The sequence below is a fragment of the Colletes gigas genome, unplaced genomic scaffold, assembly GCF_013123115.1.
Source record: "Colletes gigas isolate AHSC1104 unplaced genomic scaffold, ASM1312311v1 Colletes_gigas_Sc00035, whole genome shotgun sequence".
NCBI lineage: Eukaryota > Metazoa > Arthropoda > Insecta > Hymenoptera > Colletidae > Colletes > Colletes gigas.
The window spans coordinates 965,431-983,486 of NW_025106664.1; the positions used below are offsets into that span (position 1 = coordinate 965,431).

At 36.4% G+C, this 18,056-nt stretch overlaps 3 protein-coding genes across 4 annotated transcripts; all 3 read left to right on the plus strand.

Moving 5' to 3' along the window:
* Positions 1 to 2,344: 2,344 nt before the first annotated feature.
* LOC122402375 (nuclear RNA export factor 1-like) lies at positions 2,345 to 4,348 on the plus strand. The gene is made up of 2 exons (XM_043405098.1): positions 2,345 to 2,476; positions 2,571 to 4,348. The coding sequence occupies exon 2, from the start codon at positions 2,675 to 2,677 to the stop codon at positions 4,247 to 4,249; it is 1,575 nt and encodes a 524-aa protein (XP_043261033.1). The 5' UTR covers positions 2,345 to 2,476; positions 2,571 to 2,674; the 3' UTR covers positions 4,250 to 4,348.
* Positions 4,349 to 6,024: 1,676 nt separating this feature from the next.
* On the plus strand, positions 6,025 to 7,474 carry LOC122402383 (transforming growth factor beta regulator 1). Its single transcript, XM_043405113.1, has 5 exons — positions 6,025 to 6,214; positions 6,351 to 6,579; positions 6,649 to 6,925; positions 7,010 to 7,229; positions 7,301 to 7,474. Exons 1-5 carry the CDS (start codon positions 6,098 to 6,100, stop codon positions 7,472 to 7,474), a joined length of 1,017 nt encoding a protein of 338 aa, XP_043261048.1. The 5' UTR covers positions 6,025 to 6,097.
* Positions 7,475 to 8,658: 1,184 nt separating this feature from the next.
* On the plus strand, positions 8,659 to 17,730 carry LOC122402404 (mediator of RNA polymerase II transcription subunit 12). 2 transcript variants are annotated; one of them, XM_043405159.1, is made up of 13 exons: positions 8,659 to 8,867; positions 8,967 to 9,744; positions 9,942 to 10,654; positions 11,069 to 11,849; positions 11,965 to 12,290; positions 12,377 to 12,908; positions 12,996 to 13,589; positions 13,666 to 15,380; positions 15,475 to 15,900; positions 16,000 to 16,471; positions 16,754 to 17,010; positions 17,092 to 17,253; positions 17,335 to 17,730. In XM_043405159.1, the coding sequence occupies exons 2-13, from the start codon at positions 9,201 to 9,203 to the stop codon at positions 17,539 to 17,541; spliced, it is 6,729 nt and encodes a 2,242-aa protein (XP_043261094.1). In that variant the 5' UTR covers positions 8,659 to 8,867; positions 8,967 to 9,200; the 3' UTR covers positions 17,542 to 17,730. The 2 variants fall into 2 exon arrangements, with proteins under 2 accessions (XP_043261094.1, XP_043261095.1); XM_043405160.1 differs by having other exon boundaries at positions 16,754 to 17,253.
* Positions 17,731 to 18,056: the final 326 nt, after the last annotated feature.

An 18,056-nucleotide genomic window follows, 5' to 3' on the forward strand; every position in this document is an offset into this window, starting at 1 on the left:
ATTAGTGGGTGAACAATTTGAAAATATAGTTGAACTACATTTTAATAAAGAATCAAACAAATTTCTCAGCGATGGTACAACTTTGCAAAAGAAAAGGGAAGATCAAAAGAGAAGGAGTTTACTGGTTTTCATAAAATCCCACAATATGTTTGGAGATCAAAGGAGATTTAAGGAAAGATCTACAGGGGGTCTCGATCCCTCTTCTATTTCAGTTTACACGCATCTTTTCGAGACAAAAATGAACCGGAAGTCTCGAATCCTTTTCCATCCACCAGGCACAAAATCATCGATCGGGCGTGATCTACTGCCGGAAGGAAAGGTAGGAACCTATGATCGCGACCCGATCATCGCGTCGACTTTTGCATCGATTCGACGTGGCTCAATTTCCTTCGAGAGTTGTAAATTATGCCGATTCCAGATCGCACCATGGATGACGCCCATGGGCTCTTCTTCGACTGTCCTTTTCCTTTTCCTTGGCCCTCTCGCTCCTTTCGCGATCTTCCTCTCCCTCTTTCGCCGTCGTTTCGCTCGTTCGTACCTTTTCTCCGGTCAAACTTTCCTTCTCTCACCGATTATTCCGACGATTTCGTTCTCTGTCATTCCCACCTTCCGCTGGTCGTTCGCTCCGTCCTGCTCGCCCACCCATTCCCGTCGGTGCCACGAAGTACGAAGATAGGGGCATCCCCGAGATTACGGCTCACTCGTTACTACCTACAACGTACTTACGTTACTTTTAGAACTGCTTATTACTGTGATTACCGGCGCATAATGCGACGATCGAGCGTTCTACAATTTATTATTGAATTGCTATAATACGGACCGCATCGGCGTGCCTATATACACGCCGTGGAAAACGTACGGGGCTACGAAACCATGCTCGTCGAATTCCTACGTCGACGAAAAGGGACGAAAATGCGGGAACATGGGAACCTTTCTGTCCAGGCTCGATCGCCTCGTTACACGATCTGATAAATGATATTTACTTACCGTTATCGGCACTACAAGTTCTACCAGACGTTATTTCTTTCCACAGTTTTGCGTTCGAGCTATTCAAGTTTCATAAAAAACGATCAGACAAATACGATGGAGTTTGCAAAGGTTCCAAAACTAATTGTTTTTAATCGAACATATATTGAAAAACGCGAAGGATTACCAATGCATTAAATAAAATGCTCTCAGAAAAGAAACTTAAACGATTATAAATTGAAGAATCTCTATAATCAAAATCTATTTTAATTTTGGGATCTTCTCCTTTGTTGGACCAAACTACCACGTTGTACCAGTGATACCTGCATATAGATATTAAAGTCTCGAAGTGGTTTGATAACTAAAAAGCAGAAGTGCTGGGTGTCTCCATTAACATTTTTGCGAGAGGCTCGTGTCTAAATCTTACACTTAACGTGGCAGGACCTATCTCGCAACTTTCTGCGGGGTCACCGCATATGGTCCTGGACCATTACCGCGCAGCTGGCCAAGTGTGTTTTGCCGAGAAAAATCATCCCGGCTGGTATATAACTAGCAGATCGTTCGGCGGGGCTGGATTTTTCCTTTTCCGACGACGTGAAATGCGGAAGAGGATGCCCAAGGCACACCAACGGGCCCTCGATAACACCGGTACGTACACAGGCCTCCACCGTCTATACACGACGAGCAGGACAAAATCACCGGTCTTGGCCTTCTATCCGTCTATTTCGACGTTGTTCATTGTTGCTTTCATGCGTGATTGGCCAAGCTCAAACAGTTTGCACGAAATAACACATTTAACGACGACCAGACGCGCGCGGAGGCCGCGATTTCTAGAGCGGGTAATTCCGCCTCGATAACGCTACATGTTGCTCGTAATGCATACTTTCAGGAAGAATCTGTCCAACGTCCATTAATCTATCTATAACAAATAATTTCTCAACAATTTTGGAAAAAGTTAGTTACTATGTGAAAATATCTCTTTATATCTCTTTTATAGATTGTTTCACAAAACAATGAACAAAGTTGGAGACATGTGATTGTCGACGCCAATGCATAAAAGAATATAGACAATTTTTCTTTTTTTTTAAATTAAACGAGACAACTGTGGTTTTAAAACCACGGGGAAAACCCGAATATCCAAATTTCTTCTCCAAAATGAAATCAAAATGTTCCTCACCATTTGTATGATGATCCATGTTATGGATCACTTGATCTAGTAAAGATCTCTGATTGATGAAAAAAGTCTTGGTGTTGGAAGGATTGTTAGATTGAAATTGTTATAATTTCTTGTACAATTATCAACAAATGATCACAAACGTGTGAACATTACCAACAACAAATAACTATTATATTATAAGTTCTAGTCGGCAGATGTCAACGAATGTATCGTCGAGTTGTCATCTGTCACACTTGTTACGAAATGAATTATCGAATGCACTTAACAACAATATACTTAACAAACAAAATTAAAGTTGTAGGAGGCGTTTGTTTTTAACGCAATTAAAAGTAGGTACGTGATCATTTACTTTTCATTCTCTGCCGACTATAACCTGCATATGGAAGAACTTAACCTAAAGATGTAAACAAAAACTACTTTTTTTCAGAAACATGTAATTCTACTCTACATGACACATATTTTTAGTTACTCTCTTCTAGAATATTAAGATACCTATTGATTTGAACCAAAATACTTTCAAAACGAAGGAAGATGCAACGAACAAATTTACCAATTGTACCCATGCAATTAGACTCGTCTATTGCGATAAAAATAAGCATGGGTGGATCAATGTTCCAAGAACGAACGCTAATGGGTCGAGCCGATGTATGGCACAAAATTAAAATCTTGAGAGGAACACTATATGACAAAGAAACTGCTTTGAAAGCTATTTTGAATGCCATTGACCCAGCAGAATTAGTACCTGTAAAATATCAAGCCTTTGGAGAGGACACCTTTTTCCTAGCACGAAATTGTGCCCATGCTCTTGACAAACTATGTAAAACTAATTTAATAATCAAATATCCTGGTGGAGATTCGCTTATACTAATAGTAACTTTGGGATATGCATCCATCTATGAACTTAAAATCAATCTTCAACCAGTGCTTTTGGCAGCATTGACCAAGAGATACGATCCTAATACAAAGAGTCTATGTTTAGAACAATTCCATAAAGATCCCGACATGTCAAAAATTCTTTTTTGTCCACTGTCTCAACAGAGATCTTTCAATCATGTTCTCAAGCTAACCAAGACTGCCATTGCTACTATTCAATATTTGAATTTACAAAAAAATGAACTGCTTAGCATATCTCCTTTAGAAACGTCTAACTTGACTTCTATAAAGTACCTTGATCTAAGGTATAATAATTTACTCTGTATGGAATCGCTTGCTCCTTTGAAAAACCTAAATATATTAAAACTATGGTTAGATGGGAATCCCCTCTGTGAAAATTATTCAAATTCAAAACAGTACATAAAATCTGTGAAGAAGTATTGTCCTAATTTAATTCAACTGGATGGAGTTTATCTGAATACATTAGATCTACCACTGATTTATACTAAGTACATAAAAAATGATGAAAGAGAAGAATTTGTCGAAAAATTCACTTCTCACTTTTTCAACCTGTACGATCAGAAGGATAGAACAGTTCTTAAAGGATTATATCATAAAAATGCATTCTACTCTATGAGCTGTGGTATTCCTCCAGCATTGGCTCATAAAAGAAACCTCAATCAATATACTGCAAGTAGAAATTTATTAAAACATGGGGACATTACGAAAAAACGACAACATCTTTATTATGGACTGGACAATATATTGTTGGGGTTGAAAAAATTGCCACGAACTTATCACGACCGACAGTCGTTTATATGCGATGTAATGTATGATGATGGAATATGTTTTACTCTTTCGGTCAGTGGTTTATTTAAAACTCTTAATAACTCGTCACAAGTTTTGACATTCAATAGAACATTTGTTTTATTGGCTACTGATGATCATGAGTACAATATATTGAATGATCAATATTATGTGGATTCAACCACAGTGGAAATTGCACCCAGCCGTATAGGAAGAAAGATTTCATTCGAAGAAATGGTACCATCGTATTTCAACACATCAGAGAAGAAGGAAATATTAAATAAGTTCATAGAAATAACTACATTGAACAATGAATGGTGTCACACATATTTGGAGGAAGCCAAGTGGAACATAAGAATAGCAATTTCAAACTTCATGAAAGATTACAAGTCTTCGGCTATACCAGCCGAAGCATTTGTAAGATAGTATTATATTTTTTTATACATATACTAAAGCATATAGTTAGTGAAAATGATACAATGATTTTCCCACACCCTGTTAAATACAACAGTCAATACTAGTTAATACAAATGAAAAAGCATTTTTACTTGTTTAATTTCTATTTTTTCATTTCATCTACCCACCATAACTTCTACTAAAAACCACTACAAATATTGTAATAAAAAACAGTTTCACCATTTGTAACTGTTCAAAACCGTAACACCATTTAAATTCAATTGTTTCAAATAATTAGTAATGTAAATTCAATTACATTTCCTCCCGTTCCATTAGCACGGTCATCTTATTATTATCTCAATGATAACGTGGCATAATGATGAAAGCAAAGTGAGGTATACAAGTAGAGCTAGCATCCAATGTATTTTTCCAAACGATTTTTATGGGGGTTTTCTCACTTTACGAGATTAAGGAACAACATTTCGTACATTCTTATAATTTCCAAATACTCATCACTAAAATACGCGTTGTTTGCATTTTTAAACATTAAAATGAACTCATTCTTTGCTTAGTGGCTACTGTCAGAGTGAATCATTTGCAAGTTATGTACGTACAATCTCGTGTATCAAATGGTATGCATTCACCAATTATAAACTCACTGTTTTCTGTTTATATTATTTCGATTCTACTTATTAAAATTACACTTTAATTCTTTCCGCATTTTATTAAAAGCTGAAAGAAAAACAAATACGATTTACTCTGATCATATTTGGTAAATTTATTTAACTAGTACACTAACAAGAAAGTATCAAAATATTTTTAAATTAACATATACTTTCTTGCATCGGTATGGACGTATTCTACTTTTGATACACAGTTGCACATAAAATGTAATATGGAAACTCTGAGTACAAATAGTTGCAACTTATTTTTAATAGAAATGCAGGTGTCCGTGTTGGTGGAAGCACAGACGAGGTATGCAAGTAAACCTTTCACCACAGACGAGGTATACCACTAGACCTTTCACCTTATGGGCTTTCGTGGCCCAAACTGACTGCCATACCGACCTGAAAATTCGGAGGTGATTTTAGCGCCCTCTTCACATGGATGGCGGTCAGTTGAGAAACTATTCACTGAATTAGTATATATAGGCAAACAGTGTAGTGTTGAGTAAATACATGTGAGTTGACAATGGAAGAAATTAAAATTCATTTCTAAATCTGTCGGTAACGTTACGAATGACACGAAAATGAATTAACTGAGTTAACTTCAACAAATAAATTTTGCTAAAGTACTTTGAAACGTAACGAGTAATTTTGATTGTGTACGCCTCGCCGAACAGAGCGGTTCAGCACTCCACGGGCGCCAACCCACCTCCTTTTTTGCCTAAACCACAAACATCTTCTGGGACGCAACACTAAAAAAATTAAAACACCTTTGTTCAACGCTAGTGATACCGCAACTTAGGGATTTTCCAAGCACCATAGCGATGCCTGGCGAACAAGAAGAGCGACATGGGATGTTACTGGAATTTTAGAGAGAAATGATTTAGAACATTCCAAAGGAAAATATTGTAGAACCAAAAATTGTTATATAGAGATTTAATAAGCATTTACAAAACTGTCTGTAAAATATATTCATTCTATAAAACTGCGAATGAGATATCAGAATTTATAGGGTGTTTTCTACTAATGCTACCTACCAACAAGGAATCAACTAAATGTAGTTTTGCGTTACGCAAAACATCTACGAATGACCCTCTCCCCCTTATTTTGATCATACTAATCATAACCTAACACAGATGATCAAAAATAATCACAAATATTGTACGATCATAACCTCCACCAAACACTTTTTGTTGAATATAATGTATTTGAAATGACGCAAGCTTACAACTATTACAATGAGTATCAGAAAAACGCAGAATTACAACAAAATCTGAAATACAAACAAAAATATCGAAGACTAAAAAGGATCGTAAAGGATACGGTTTTTGTAAGCTTATATTTACTAATAACAGTCGTTTCTTTTTTTCTTTATAGCACCAAATTTTCATATGTAGTATAATATCAAAATTAGAGTGGACAGAAAATTCGTTTCTGTAAAAATTGGTATTTACTTTTAATTTTAGGAAAATGCAGCACTATGTGATCAAGTTGCACAAATGCAGGAAAATCTTGTGCTTGTGAAAGAAGAGAGACTATTCCTTTTACGTAAATTATGTCAACAACAAGGTGATATAGATCCTTCCACTGTGACAGCTAGATCTCAGTCAAATAGTATTAATTCTATTGCATTTAACTCAGAATGTTCTACACCTAAGAAAACTGCAAAGAAAAGAGTCTCAACTGATGGTACAGGTACTACAATATAATTCTAACTTGAATGGAATTAAAATAGATAAATACATTTCAATATACATTTTACAGAAACAAAAAGTAAAACTAAACGTTATAATAAGACAACACGGAAAGTAGTTCAGTTGATACCATTGGACGTGCATGGAAGACCAATATTTCCTATTGCTTTGGGTGACATGACTGTGTACTCTCTTGGAGAAGTAGTATCTGATAGAATAGCATATCACACAGAAGATCTCATTTATCCAGTAGGTTATTGCAGTACAAGAGTATATGCTAACTTGAGAGATGTGAAAACAAAAAGTTTATATACTTGTAAAATACTAGATGGTGGACAGAAACCAAGGTATATAATTTTATAAATAAACAATGAATGTTTCTTTACAAACAACTAAATAAAATATAATAATTATACGAAAATTATTATCAGATTTGAAATAGTATCTGATAATGACCTTGATCAACCATTGGTTGGATCTAGCCCTGACGAGTGTCATTCAAAATTGTTAGTGGCAATTTCTCCTGTATTGCGTTCAATAACACCAAAGGGGGCTGACTTTTTTGGGATTTCACAGCCTACTATACAAAATCTTATACAAAGTACACCTGGAACACGCAAACTTGCCATATACAAACAACAACGATTTGAAGTATGTAACTTTAAATTTGAGTACTCTAAGTTAATTTAAACATCAAAAGATAATACTTTTTTATTATTTAGGTAAGTAAGAATCAAACAATGGAAAGAGGTACAAGTCCAATAACGGAAGAAGAAACAGATCCAGGACTTGGATTTGCTGCTCTGCATAGGCATTATGCTTTAACAAATTCTTATAGAATTAAAGAAGAACCTACTGATCGTGATATTTTAGCACTTCAAGAACTTCTTGCGTGATTTTTACGTTATTCGTGAAAAATTTAATTATGCTTATAACAAAAGATAATTCGTATCTTCGTGTATTAATGTTACATGAATTTCATCATTATGAAATATTAATATACAAGTGTATATGTATTGAAGCATTTTAAAATTGTACATTCATTGTTTCTATAAAAAATGGAAACAATATTAACATGATCAACATTTATTTAAGAAATTATAACATTTATTGAACAGCAATGTATAAAATGATTTACTTTTTATCAACCTAACTTTTATCTGTTCCATTAAAATGCACAATTATTCCTTCTTTCTCGACTCTCCAAAATTATCCAAAATGCTAAACCTCGCGTACACATGCTTAAGGATTAGTATATGTAAACGGCACAATTCCCTAATAGAACTAGTCTGTCGTCTGATACCATTAACCTTAAAGTCTAAATAACCCTAAATCGACTAACACTCGTTGGTTATTTGAAGCTGTTAAGTAAAGATAGTTACAGTCGAAGCTGCTAGTTTACACCGAACGATATCTAGTTTAACAAACTTGTAAAAAGTATGAATAAGATACAAATAAAATACACAGTTAATTATTCCAACTTAATTTAACTATCGTCCTTCCACGAGGAGGCACAGCATGTTTCGATCCCCACTCTTACTGTAATCCACTGATTGGCTGTCACCTCACAGGAGTGAGGATGTAAACACGCTGTGTCTTCTTTTAGAGGTTCTTTTAAATATCAATCTCTAAGTCCAAGCAATGATGCTAGACCGTTAAAGTAAAATCAAGTAAAACATTTACGCGTGCACAGAATAATATGTTACTTTGTGACTCAAGTATTTACATTGTAAACTTTACAGCACTGTACAACTATTTAGTAATATACGTACTATTTTAGTACAATACCTATTTTTCGGACGTATTGTGCCAACTTAACAGACAATAATCCGGTTTTCTCCATATGTTTCACCAGGAGTATTATTGTTACTAATCCAATACTTCGTAATATCAATTTTCAGTATTCGCCGTGTATATCGGATAATATTCACAATCACTAAACAAAACTACAGAACTTTTGATAATTACTAAAAAAACCATCGATAATTTTCGATAGTAGAAACTATCGATATACTATCGATATTTTTCCACCTCTAATACATACGATTCTTGCGATGATATAAATGTAGGTTTTGTACATTTTTGCACATTAAACTTCCACTGCGATGTATTCGTTTCAGTAATACATACAATACTTTTTGTAATTTATTTATTTTAATTTATTCATTACTTAATCAAGCAATAATATCGTTGTTTAATCATTAATAGATAGAAGTATCTAAAGATTATTGCAAACATTTACAGTACTAGTAACATCGGAGTGCTTTCTGAAGATGTTGCGTTATCCAGGTATATACTTGGTTGGTTCCGATTTATTTATTAAAGTAGATAAAGAAATGCAATAATTTAAAGTGCAGTTGTCTAGATATGGCATTCATGTATTTTCAGGTTCACGATTTCAATAGTTATAGTAATGCGCCACCTGGAAGCTTTTGTACGCGTAATGACAGTGTTGTTGCGTTACGGTTTACGGCATTGAGTAATTGTAAATATATCATTAACGAAGGTTATATCTTACATATAATCTTGAAAATGAACCTGAAACATTAGAATTATTTAATTTAATTGTATATGCAAATGATGTCGATAGTCGACAATCAATTGTGATAATTTCTTTGTACCATGATGGGAATATTGTATGAAAAACGGCCACTAAAACGGCCTAGACTAGGGCCGCCTGATGTCTATCCCCAAGAACCCAAACAAAAAGAAGACGAACTCACTTCTATAAATGTTAAACATGGATTTGCTACAATGCCTCAGTTATCTGATGAATTTGGGACTGCAAGACTTTCTAATGTGACGGCTGCTAAAGTGGGAGCGTACTTCAATGCAATTCTTGCAAAGAAGGAAGAGCTTTCAACCATGCCGGATACAGGAAGAAAAAGACAACAGATCAATCCAAAGGATAATTTCTGGCCAGTGACTGCAAGAACAAAAAATGGCATTGAGGCATGGTTCAAAGATCTATCTGGTTGCAAGCCTTTAATAGCTCTGGCAAAGAAAGCCCCCAACTTTAATAAGAAAGAAGAGATATTCATGATGCTTTGTGAATATCAAGTGCCAATGTTAAGAGCAGCCTGGTTTATTAAACTTAGTTCAGCTTATACAGTAGCAGTTTCAGAGGCCAAAATAAAAAAGAGACAATTGCCTGATCCAACTACAGGTAAATTAATACACGTATAGTTTAATTATGGGTAATCCAATTCAAGGAGGAAACCAAAGAATTTAATATCCCTCAAAAAAATTGTTTATATCTTTAAAATCAAAGTTTTGTTGTTTGAATGTTTTGGGAAAAATGACTCATATATTTAGTGTAAATACTAAATGATTGTAATATTTTATTCGTGTATTTTGATTTAGAATGGACAGGAACACTTATCAAATTCTTGAAGGACCAACTTTCAAAGTTACAAGAATATTATTACATAAATAGCCATGCGACAAACAGCACTAGTAATAATAGTATTGTAAATAATTCCTGCAATGGCAATGGCTCTGGAAGTAGCAACAATAACAATAACAGTAATAATAATGTTAACAGTAATACTAACACTAATAATGGAGCTGTTACTAATCAGCCAACTACACCAAATTCAAATAGTCAAATAATATCTGGAAGTACCATGAATGAAGAACATAAATTAGCATTAAAACAGTGGCATTATTGCATACAGTTGGCAAAGTATATGTTTGAAGAAGGTTTGTTAGATAGGCAGGAATTACTGCAGTGGATTTTAGAATTATTAGACAAAATTAAGTCTTCTCCTTCGGAAGATGGTATTTTAAAACTTTTATTGCCATTGGCATTACAATATTTGGAAGAATTTGTGCAATCCGAATTATTAGCAAGACGTCTAGCATATCTATGCTGTCGTAAGTTGGCACACATGTGTAATAATGTGGAAACCAATGGCAATCCACAAAGTCCATCTATAAATAAAAGCGATGTTAATTGTGGCAAGGAAACTGCCACTGCTAGTCAAACACCAAATCCATTAACTGCTGCTTTTAATGACTATTTGTCATGCCCACATCACAAAGATGTAATATATAGTTTATCAACAATAATACAGGTAACAGCAAATCAGTCATGCAGAATATATAATTGAGTTGCTAAAAATAAAATTGCAATAGCTTGATAATAATATTACTTTCATTAAATCGCGTACAGTAGTGCCCGCTTAAGTGACCACGCTCGGAACCGGCCGCGGTCATTTATGTGGGCATGGCTATTTCTCAGAATTCAACGGAGATAAAGAAAGAGGATAAGTACGAGTGATATACAATAGCTGGCACCCAAAACCATATACATATACAATGTATCGATAACGATCGGCGTCAAGTTACGCTCGACACGCTCGATGTTCTAGAATTGGTGGGGATAACCGCGGACGCTTAAGCGGGCAAAAATGCAGTCACTTATGTGGGCACTATTGTATTATGCGAATTTGTTAATGCAGTAACTAAAGATATTGATTATTATTTAGGTTATCACGTTAGAATGTCCAACCGCATTGGTATGGAATAGTGTTGGAGAAGGGAAAGCCCCATCTGTACTAAACGGTTCTCCTTTGGACTATTTGTCGTACCCTCCGACAGCTTTGCCGTGTCCACCGGCAAGCGCAACTAATCCCATATTAAAACAATTGAAAATTGCGCAAGAAAATATTCGAGCAAGATCTCAAGCTGCTGAAGGCAAATGGTCGTGCGATAAATGGCAACAAAGTAGCGCCGGAATAACGACAACAAAAGTACTAGCTGCTTTAGACGCTCTAGATCGACACAGTTTTGATAGAATGGATTCTAACAATTCATTAGACACCTTGTACGCTAAAATATTTACGTCACCTCCAAAAGATAATGCAAATGAACGCGATACAAAATCGGAATATAATCCACAACAGGATTCTGCTGTAGTTGAAATATTGTGTGAGTGGGCTGTAAGTGCCGAACGATGGGGAGAACATAGAGCAATGGCAGTCGCGAAGCTACTCGAAAAACGGCAAAGCGATGTTACTGGAGAAACGAATGACAATGATGATAAAGATAGCGTCTGTAGTAATGGAAATCCACCTGTACTTCCAATCTTTCAACCATTGCTTATGAAGTTTTTAGACATGGATGCCCCAGTATTGGACAATACATCAACTCAATCAAAAGTTCAGTTTACGAATTTGGTTCACTTGTTTTCAGAATTAATTAGACACGATGTGTTTTCGCACGATGCGTACATGTGTACGCTCATCTCTAGAGGTGATCTTATACAAGGTACATTCAATCAATTTTTAACTGCTAATTATTGCGACACTATTTAATTTGAAAATATTTTTTATATTTATTAGGTATTTTTTAAATTGTTCATAATTCATTACAATTGATTTAGGCCCCGTAGCCAGTAAGCCCGGAACTCCGAGTAATCGTGAACAAATTGACGAAGATAGCTTATTTCCGGGAATAGACTTAAAACCAACGAAATTAGAGGTAACAGATCATGGGCGAACAATGGATTATGATGACAGTAAAATCGATGATGATTTGGACAAGTTACTACAACATATTAAAGAAGATCAACAAAATAGTATGGATGCACCTGACAGCCCCAAAGAAGATGCACTAGCTGGGCATGGAACTCAGGAGGGGCTTGATTCTAAAATGCCATCAAGTCATAGTAGACATTTATTGTATACGACACACTTTCCATTACCACAGGTAACATGTGTAATATGTTCTCTTCTTTGTGAATTGTAGATAATTGATGGTAACACATTGAAGCATTATAAATGTTGTGTTTGAAGGACGAAACGTGCAGCCAACATGATTGTAACCAACGGCACGTATTGCTTTATGGAGTAGGGCGCGTCAAAGATGAGGCTAGGCATGTTGTTAAAAAAATGACGAAGGAAGTGTGTAAATTGTTTGGCAAGAAATTTAGTATTGACGTTGCAGAGGGTGGAAAAGTGAAAAAACATTCCCGTAGTGAATTCAACTTTGAGGCAATTACTTTAAAATTTCAAAACTTGAGTTATTTTGATCAGCATGTAGTGACATGGCAGTGCGCGACTCAAGTTATCGAAATGTTAAACACATTTGCATTAGTTGGGTCGTCGTATTTGCCAGTACAAGAACATGTAGCATTTCTTTTCGATTTAATGGAGCTAGCTCTAAATATATACGGTTTGATAGATGTTTGTATTCAAATTCTGAAGGAACTACCCGAAGTTGAAGCACAGTTAACGGTTAGAAATAGTCAACTTGTTAGAAGCTACACCACAAGCTTAAGTTTGTATGTTGTTGGAGTATTAAGAAGATATCATTGTTGTTTATTGTGTAAGTATTGTACAAAATTCACGTGATGAAAAACATGATAAATTTGTATCGTACAAGTAATGCCTATATCTAATTTGATTATTTCAGTATCTCCAGAACAGACAACGGCAGTATTTGATTTACTTTGTAAAATCGTAAAACATGTGTCCAATCCTAGCGATTGCAGTTCCGCTGAACGATGTGTATTAGCACATCTTTATGACTTATATTCGTCTTGTTCGTTATTAAAAACAAAACCACACGGAGTAGAAGCATTTAGTAATGCTTATCCTAAAATTCGAACAGCCCTTTACAGTACGTTACAGCCAACTACATCGAGCCACGTGTATAATTCGCAATTCATGGTGGACGTTTTTACTAGTCCAAGGCGGGGTGGAAAAATCGAACCGCAATGTGCTAGACAACTAAACGAGACACCGGCAAATCGTTACAGTTTTGTTTGCAATGCGATCGTTGCGGTTTGCAGCGAAACAGATAACGATAAACTAAACGACATTGCCATAACTTGCGCCGAATTAACGGCTTGTTGCAATGCGCTCAATGCTGAGTGGCTTGGTGTTCTCATGGCACTCTGTTGTTCGTCTAATAGTTCAGCTTTTTATATTGATGTTCTAAATCAAGTTGATGTACAAGACTTGAGCATACATAATTCATTAGCTGTATTTACGTCGATTTTAATTGGTAAATGATTTGCAATTGTATTTCGTTAATTGCAAATATCATGTACCTCTGTTATAATACCGTCTTACTTTTGCAGCAAGACATTGTTTTTCTTTGGAAGACTTTGTCGTACATATAGCACTGCCCTCTTTAGTTAAAGCTTGTAATGAAGGTCGCGGAGATGCGGATATGGAGGCCGAAGCCGGAGCACGATTAACATGTCATTTGCTTCTACGACTTTTCAAAACGGTCGAGTGTCCTCAGCCAGCTTTGTATTCCGTGAGCACGAGCCCTCACCCTTTACCAAATGGAAATTCCAGAGGGTACAGCATAAAATTGAGTTGCGATAGGCACTTACTAGCAGCTGCTCACAACAACATAAGAGTTGGCCCAGTTTTAGCTGTACTTAAAGCTATACTTGTTGTCGCCGACGCAACGGCTGGTAAACAACCACCAAAGAAACCAGACGTACCTATGAACCATTCGAGCAAAGTAGGTGGACCAGCCAGTGTCGGAGTTGGTGGCGGCGTGAACACTGGTGGACCAAGCGAACTATCTATAAGTCATATCTTAGGTACCAGTGATATTCTAGGAGGCGGTGATGATTTGGGGCTTGATTTAGCAATGTCTTCATCTAGCAGCAGTGCTGGTATGACTACAGAAAACGTTAAGGGGCTATCGGACTTTGCGCAACACGTCTTGAGACAAATTTGTAGTCAAGAATGGGTACTAGAAAGATGTTTACAAAATCCAGAAGAACTCTGTCACTCTGACATGTTGCTTGACAATATGTTGACACATCGTCAAGCTCAACGATTGCTTCACATGATTTGCTATCCAGAGACGTCCACAGATGCATTCACAGACCAGAAGACCCATATAACAAACATTTTGGAGAATCTAGAGCAGTGGAGTCTAAGAATGTCATGGCTAGATCTTCAACTTATGTACAAACAGTTTTCTCCGGGATCAAACGATCTTTCACAATGGTTGGATACAGTTGCTAAAGCTGCAATCGATGTTTTTCAACTAAATACCATGTCTAGTAAACTGGACAAACGATCTGGTTCGATATGGTTAGTTGCGCCGCTTGTTTCAAAATTGCCAAGTGCAGTACAAGGTCGAGTCCTTAAAGTAGCAGGTCAGGTACTAGAATCTGGTAACTGGTCGAAAACGGCAGCTGGCCGCGAAAGAGGTAGATCAAAATCACCGTCTCTTTTTAATCATCAACCGTTCCTTTCACTAGTACTCACTTGCCTTAAGGGCCAAGATGACCAAAGAGAAGGTTTATTGATGTCATTACATTCGCAATTATCTCAGTTCTTGAATATCAGTAAAGAAGAAAAAAACTTTGCTACTGAAGATCCTAAAACAAGAGAGATGCTACAGGATGCGCTACAATTACGATTCAGTCTCGTTGGTGGAGTTTTTGATACTATACAAAGGAATACGACTGCTACCACGGATTGGGCTATCTTGTTGGTCCAGCTAGTTAGCTACGGTGTTATAGACTTAAATAATAATTCCGAATTATTTACCACGGTCATTGATATGCTAGCCACCCTAATACATTCTACTTTAGTTTCTGATTCGCAATCCGAAAAAGATGAAAATAAAAAACATTATCAGAATTTAATGAAAAAATTGAAGAAAGAACTTGGTGATAGAAATTCTCCAAGTATTCGTTTTGTTAGACAATTGTTACCATTACCTAAATTGACAATGGAAGTTATTACATGTGAACCGGTCGGATGTTTAACAGACACGAAAGGCAATAAAATAGCTGGTTTCGATAGCATTGATAAGAAGCAGGTAAGCTAAAATATGCTTACACTATAATTAAAAAATTCGATTAAAAGGCATTTTGGATAATTAAAACAACTTGTGTTAAAATGCATTTCATTAGGGTTTGCAAGTATGTGATTCTCAAAGAGTGTCAGCGTGGGAAGTATTAGAAGGTCATAAAAATCCAGCGCCGATTTCTTGGGCCTGGTTTAGAGCGGTTAAATTGGAACGTAAACCTCTTACATACCAAAATGCCCATAAACTTTTACGATATCATACCCACAGCCAAATTAGACTACCTAGTCACTACTTAGATCCGCCACCATTGCCTCCAGAAGATTTAGAACCAGACAAAAAGGAATCTGAGCCTGGCAAGGCTGACACTCCCATGAGTATCGACTCGCCTGGAAGAGTAACTGGTAACGTTGCTGGTAGTAGTATCGGTAGTGCCGTTACGAATGGCAAGGGAAAAGCTATGAAAACTCGAAGAAGTAGAAAGAATAAAGGAGCTGCAACACCCACTACACCTGTATCACAGCAAATTCAGGTTTGTTTAAATTTTGATGTTTCATTCTTCACCTACAATTAGTTTCTAAGCGCTCAACTTTTTCTTAAATTTCCTCAATATCTTGTATATGGTGTCTAGCAAGCACCAAATCAACTACAACAAATAGCGTTCAGTAACCAACAAGTAGCTGCTACTCAGCAACCTGGAATGTTTACTGGTCAACCACCGCAGCATCAGCAACAGTGGTATACCAATCAACAAACTCACGCACCAGCTCAACAATATGGATATGGTCAACAATTACCGCCAACTCCGGTTGGGCAAAGATATGACAGACCAGGCATGAATCAATCGAAACAGGCACTCTCTCATATGTTACGCTTACGACTACCGTCCAATCAACTGATGAGCTCTCAACAGCAACCAAATGCTGCACCTGTCGGTGCTCCAGGAGCTTTCCAAGGAATGCAGAGGCAACAGTTCATTAGACAACAATTAAGAGCTCAACACGGGGCTCCGAACATGAACCCGCAACAAGGAATGTTTGCTTCACAGCAACAACAGCAACAACAACCACAACAACAAGGAATTTACACTGGAATGCAGCAAGGTAACTATACGTTGCTATTTGCTGTCTTAACCTTTTAATTTTTAGTTAAAATTCCCTATGGGAGTGAGGAACGATTCCTTTGTTAAAGTCCGGACAGTCCTAAGATCAGACTTTTTATAAGATACTCTTTAGACGCTTCGCTACGACTAGTTCATACGAGAGTTAATTCATGCCCATATAAATAACTAAGAAATAATTTCTTAAAAAATAAAACAAAATTCACGCACTAAAGGGTTATTAAATATTTTGCACCCTGAAGTTATGCATACTGTACCTTTACAGGAATGAATCAAAATTATGCAGGATACGGAGGTCAGCAAATGATACCACAGCAGCAACAGCAACAGCAGCAGCCACAAGCACCTCAGCAAACGCAGCAACAACAATTGTTGCAGCAGCAGCAGCAACAGCAGGGTTTGATGAATCCACAGCAGAATATGATGTTTTCCAATCAGCAACAGATGATGGGTCCTCAACGGGGTCAGGAATACATACCACAACGGATGCAACCGGGAGCAGCTAGGCCGCCATACCTTCAGGTACAGGAAGAGAACAGATTAAATGATAATTCTATTGAAAAAGGTTACTTACTAAATATGATGTATTTACTTTTTCATCAGGCTCCGAATGTTACAATGAACACAATGGGCCCGATGGGAGGCGGAGTTCAAAATCAACCAGCTCCACCATATAGACAAACTAGTGGAAAACCTGGCGCAGTTGGAGTAACGGGAGTGGGTACTGCGAATGTTGGTCTGCAACAAAATCAACAATTCCAACAGGTAAATTTCATATGATACACTATTTGTGTTATAAGTGTTATTTGTGTTACATTTAAATAATTGTGATTATTTATATTATAGCAGCAAGCAATAAATCAGCAACGTATGAGGCAACAAATGCTTGCAATGCAACAGCAACAAGCGCAGCAACAACAACAAGCGCAACAACAACAGCAACAACAAGGCAATGCTGGCGGACAACAACCAACACCGCAGTTAGTAACGCATTTACAACGACATTTGAGCCAACCGCCACAACACTATCAACATCAACCGCCGCCTTATTAGTAGTTTAAAATGTAAATAATTAATTAATATGTTGTACAAGAATAATTTACAGAAAGTGTGTACATCTGGGTCATAAGAGTTACGTAACTTAAGGCAGTATGAATGTGTAAAGCGTGCCATGGCGAAGGCAATAAAATGAAAAGGATTGTAGAAAATCATTGAAAATTATATAACATCTTTTGCATTTGTTTTCCCCTTAAAATTATTAATGTACGTAATACAAAATTAATATACGTAATACAAAAAGCACGTTAAATTCTTGTATTTAAACAGATTTTGTAATCCTTGTATTTAATAACAATAAATTGGAATATAATTTTGCTTTTACAAAATTTAATTTAAAAATTAAAGAAACAAGTAAGTGATTGCATGTTGTTGCTGTTTTTTTATGGCCTCGTCAATTTGAATGATTTAGGAGAATCACCATTCAAGGGGTGGTTCAATTTAAGACACGTTGAGCCTGGCGCTTCATCGCTTCGATCGTTTCCGTTTCCGGCAAACACCCAACCTCTCTA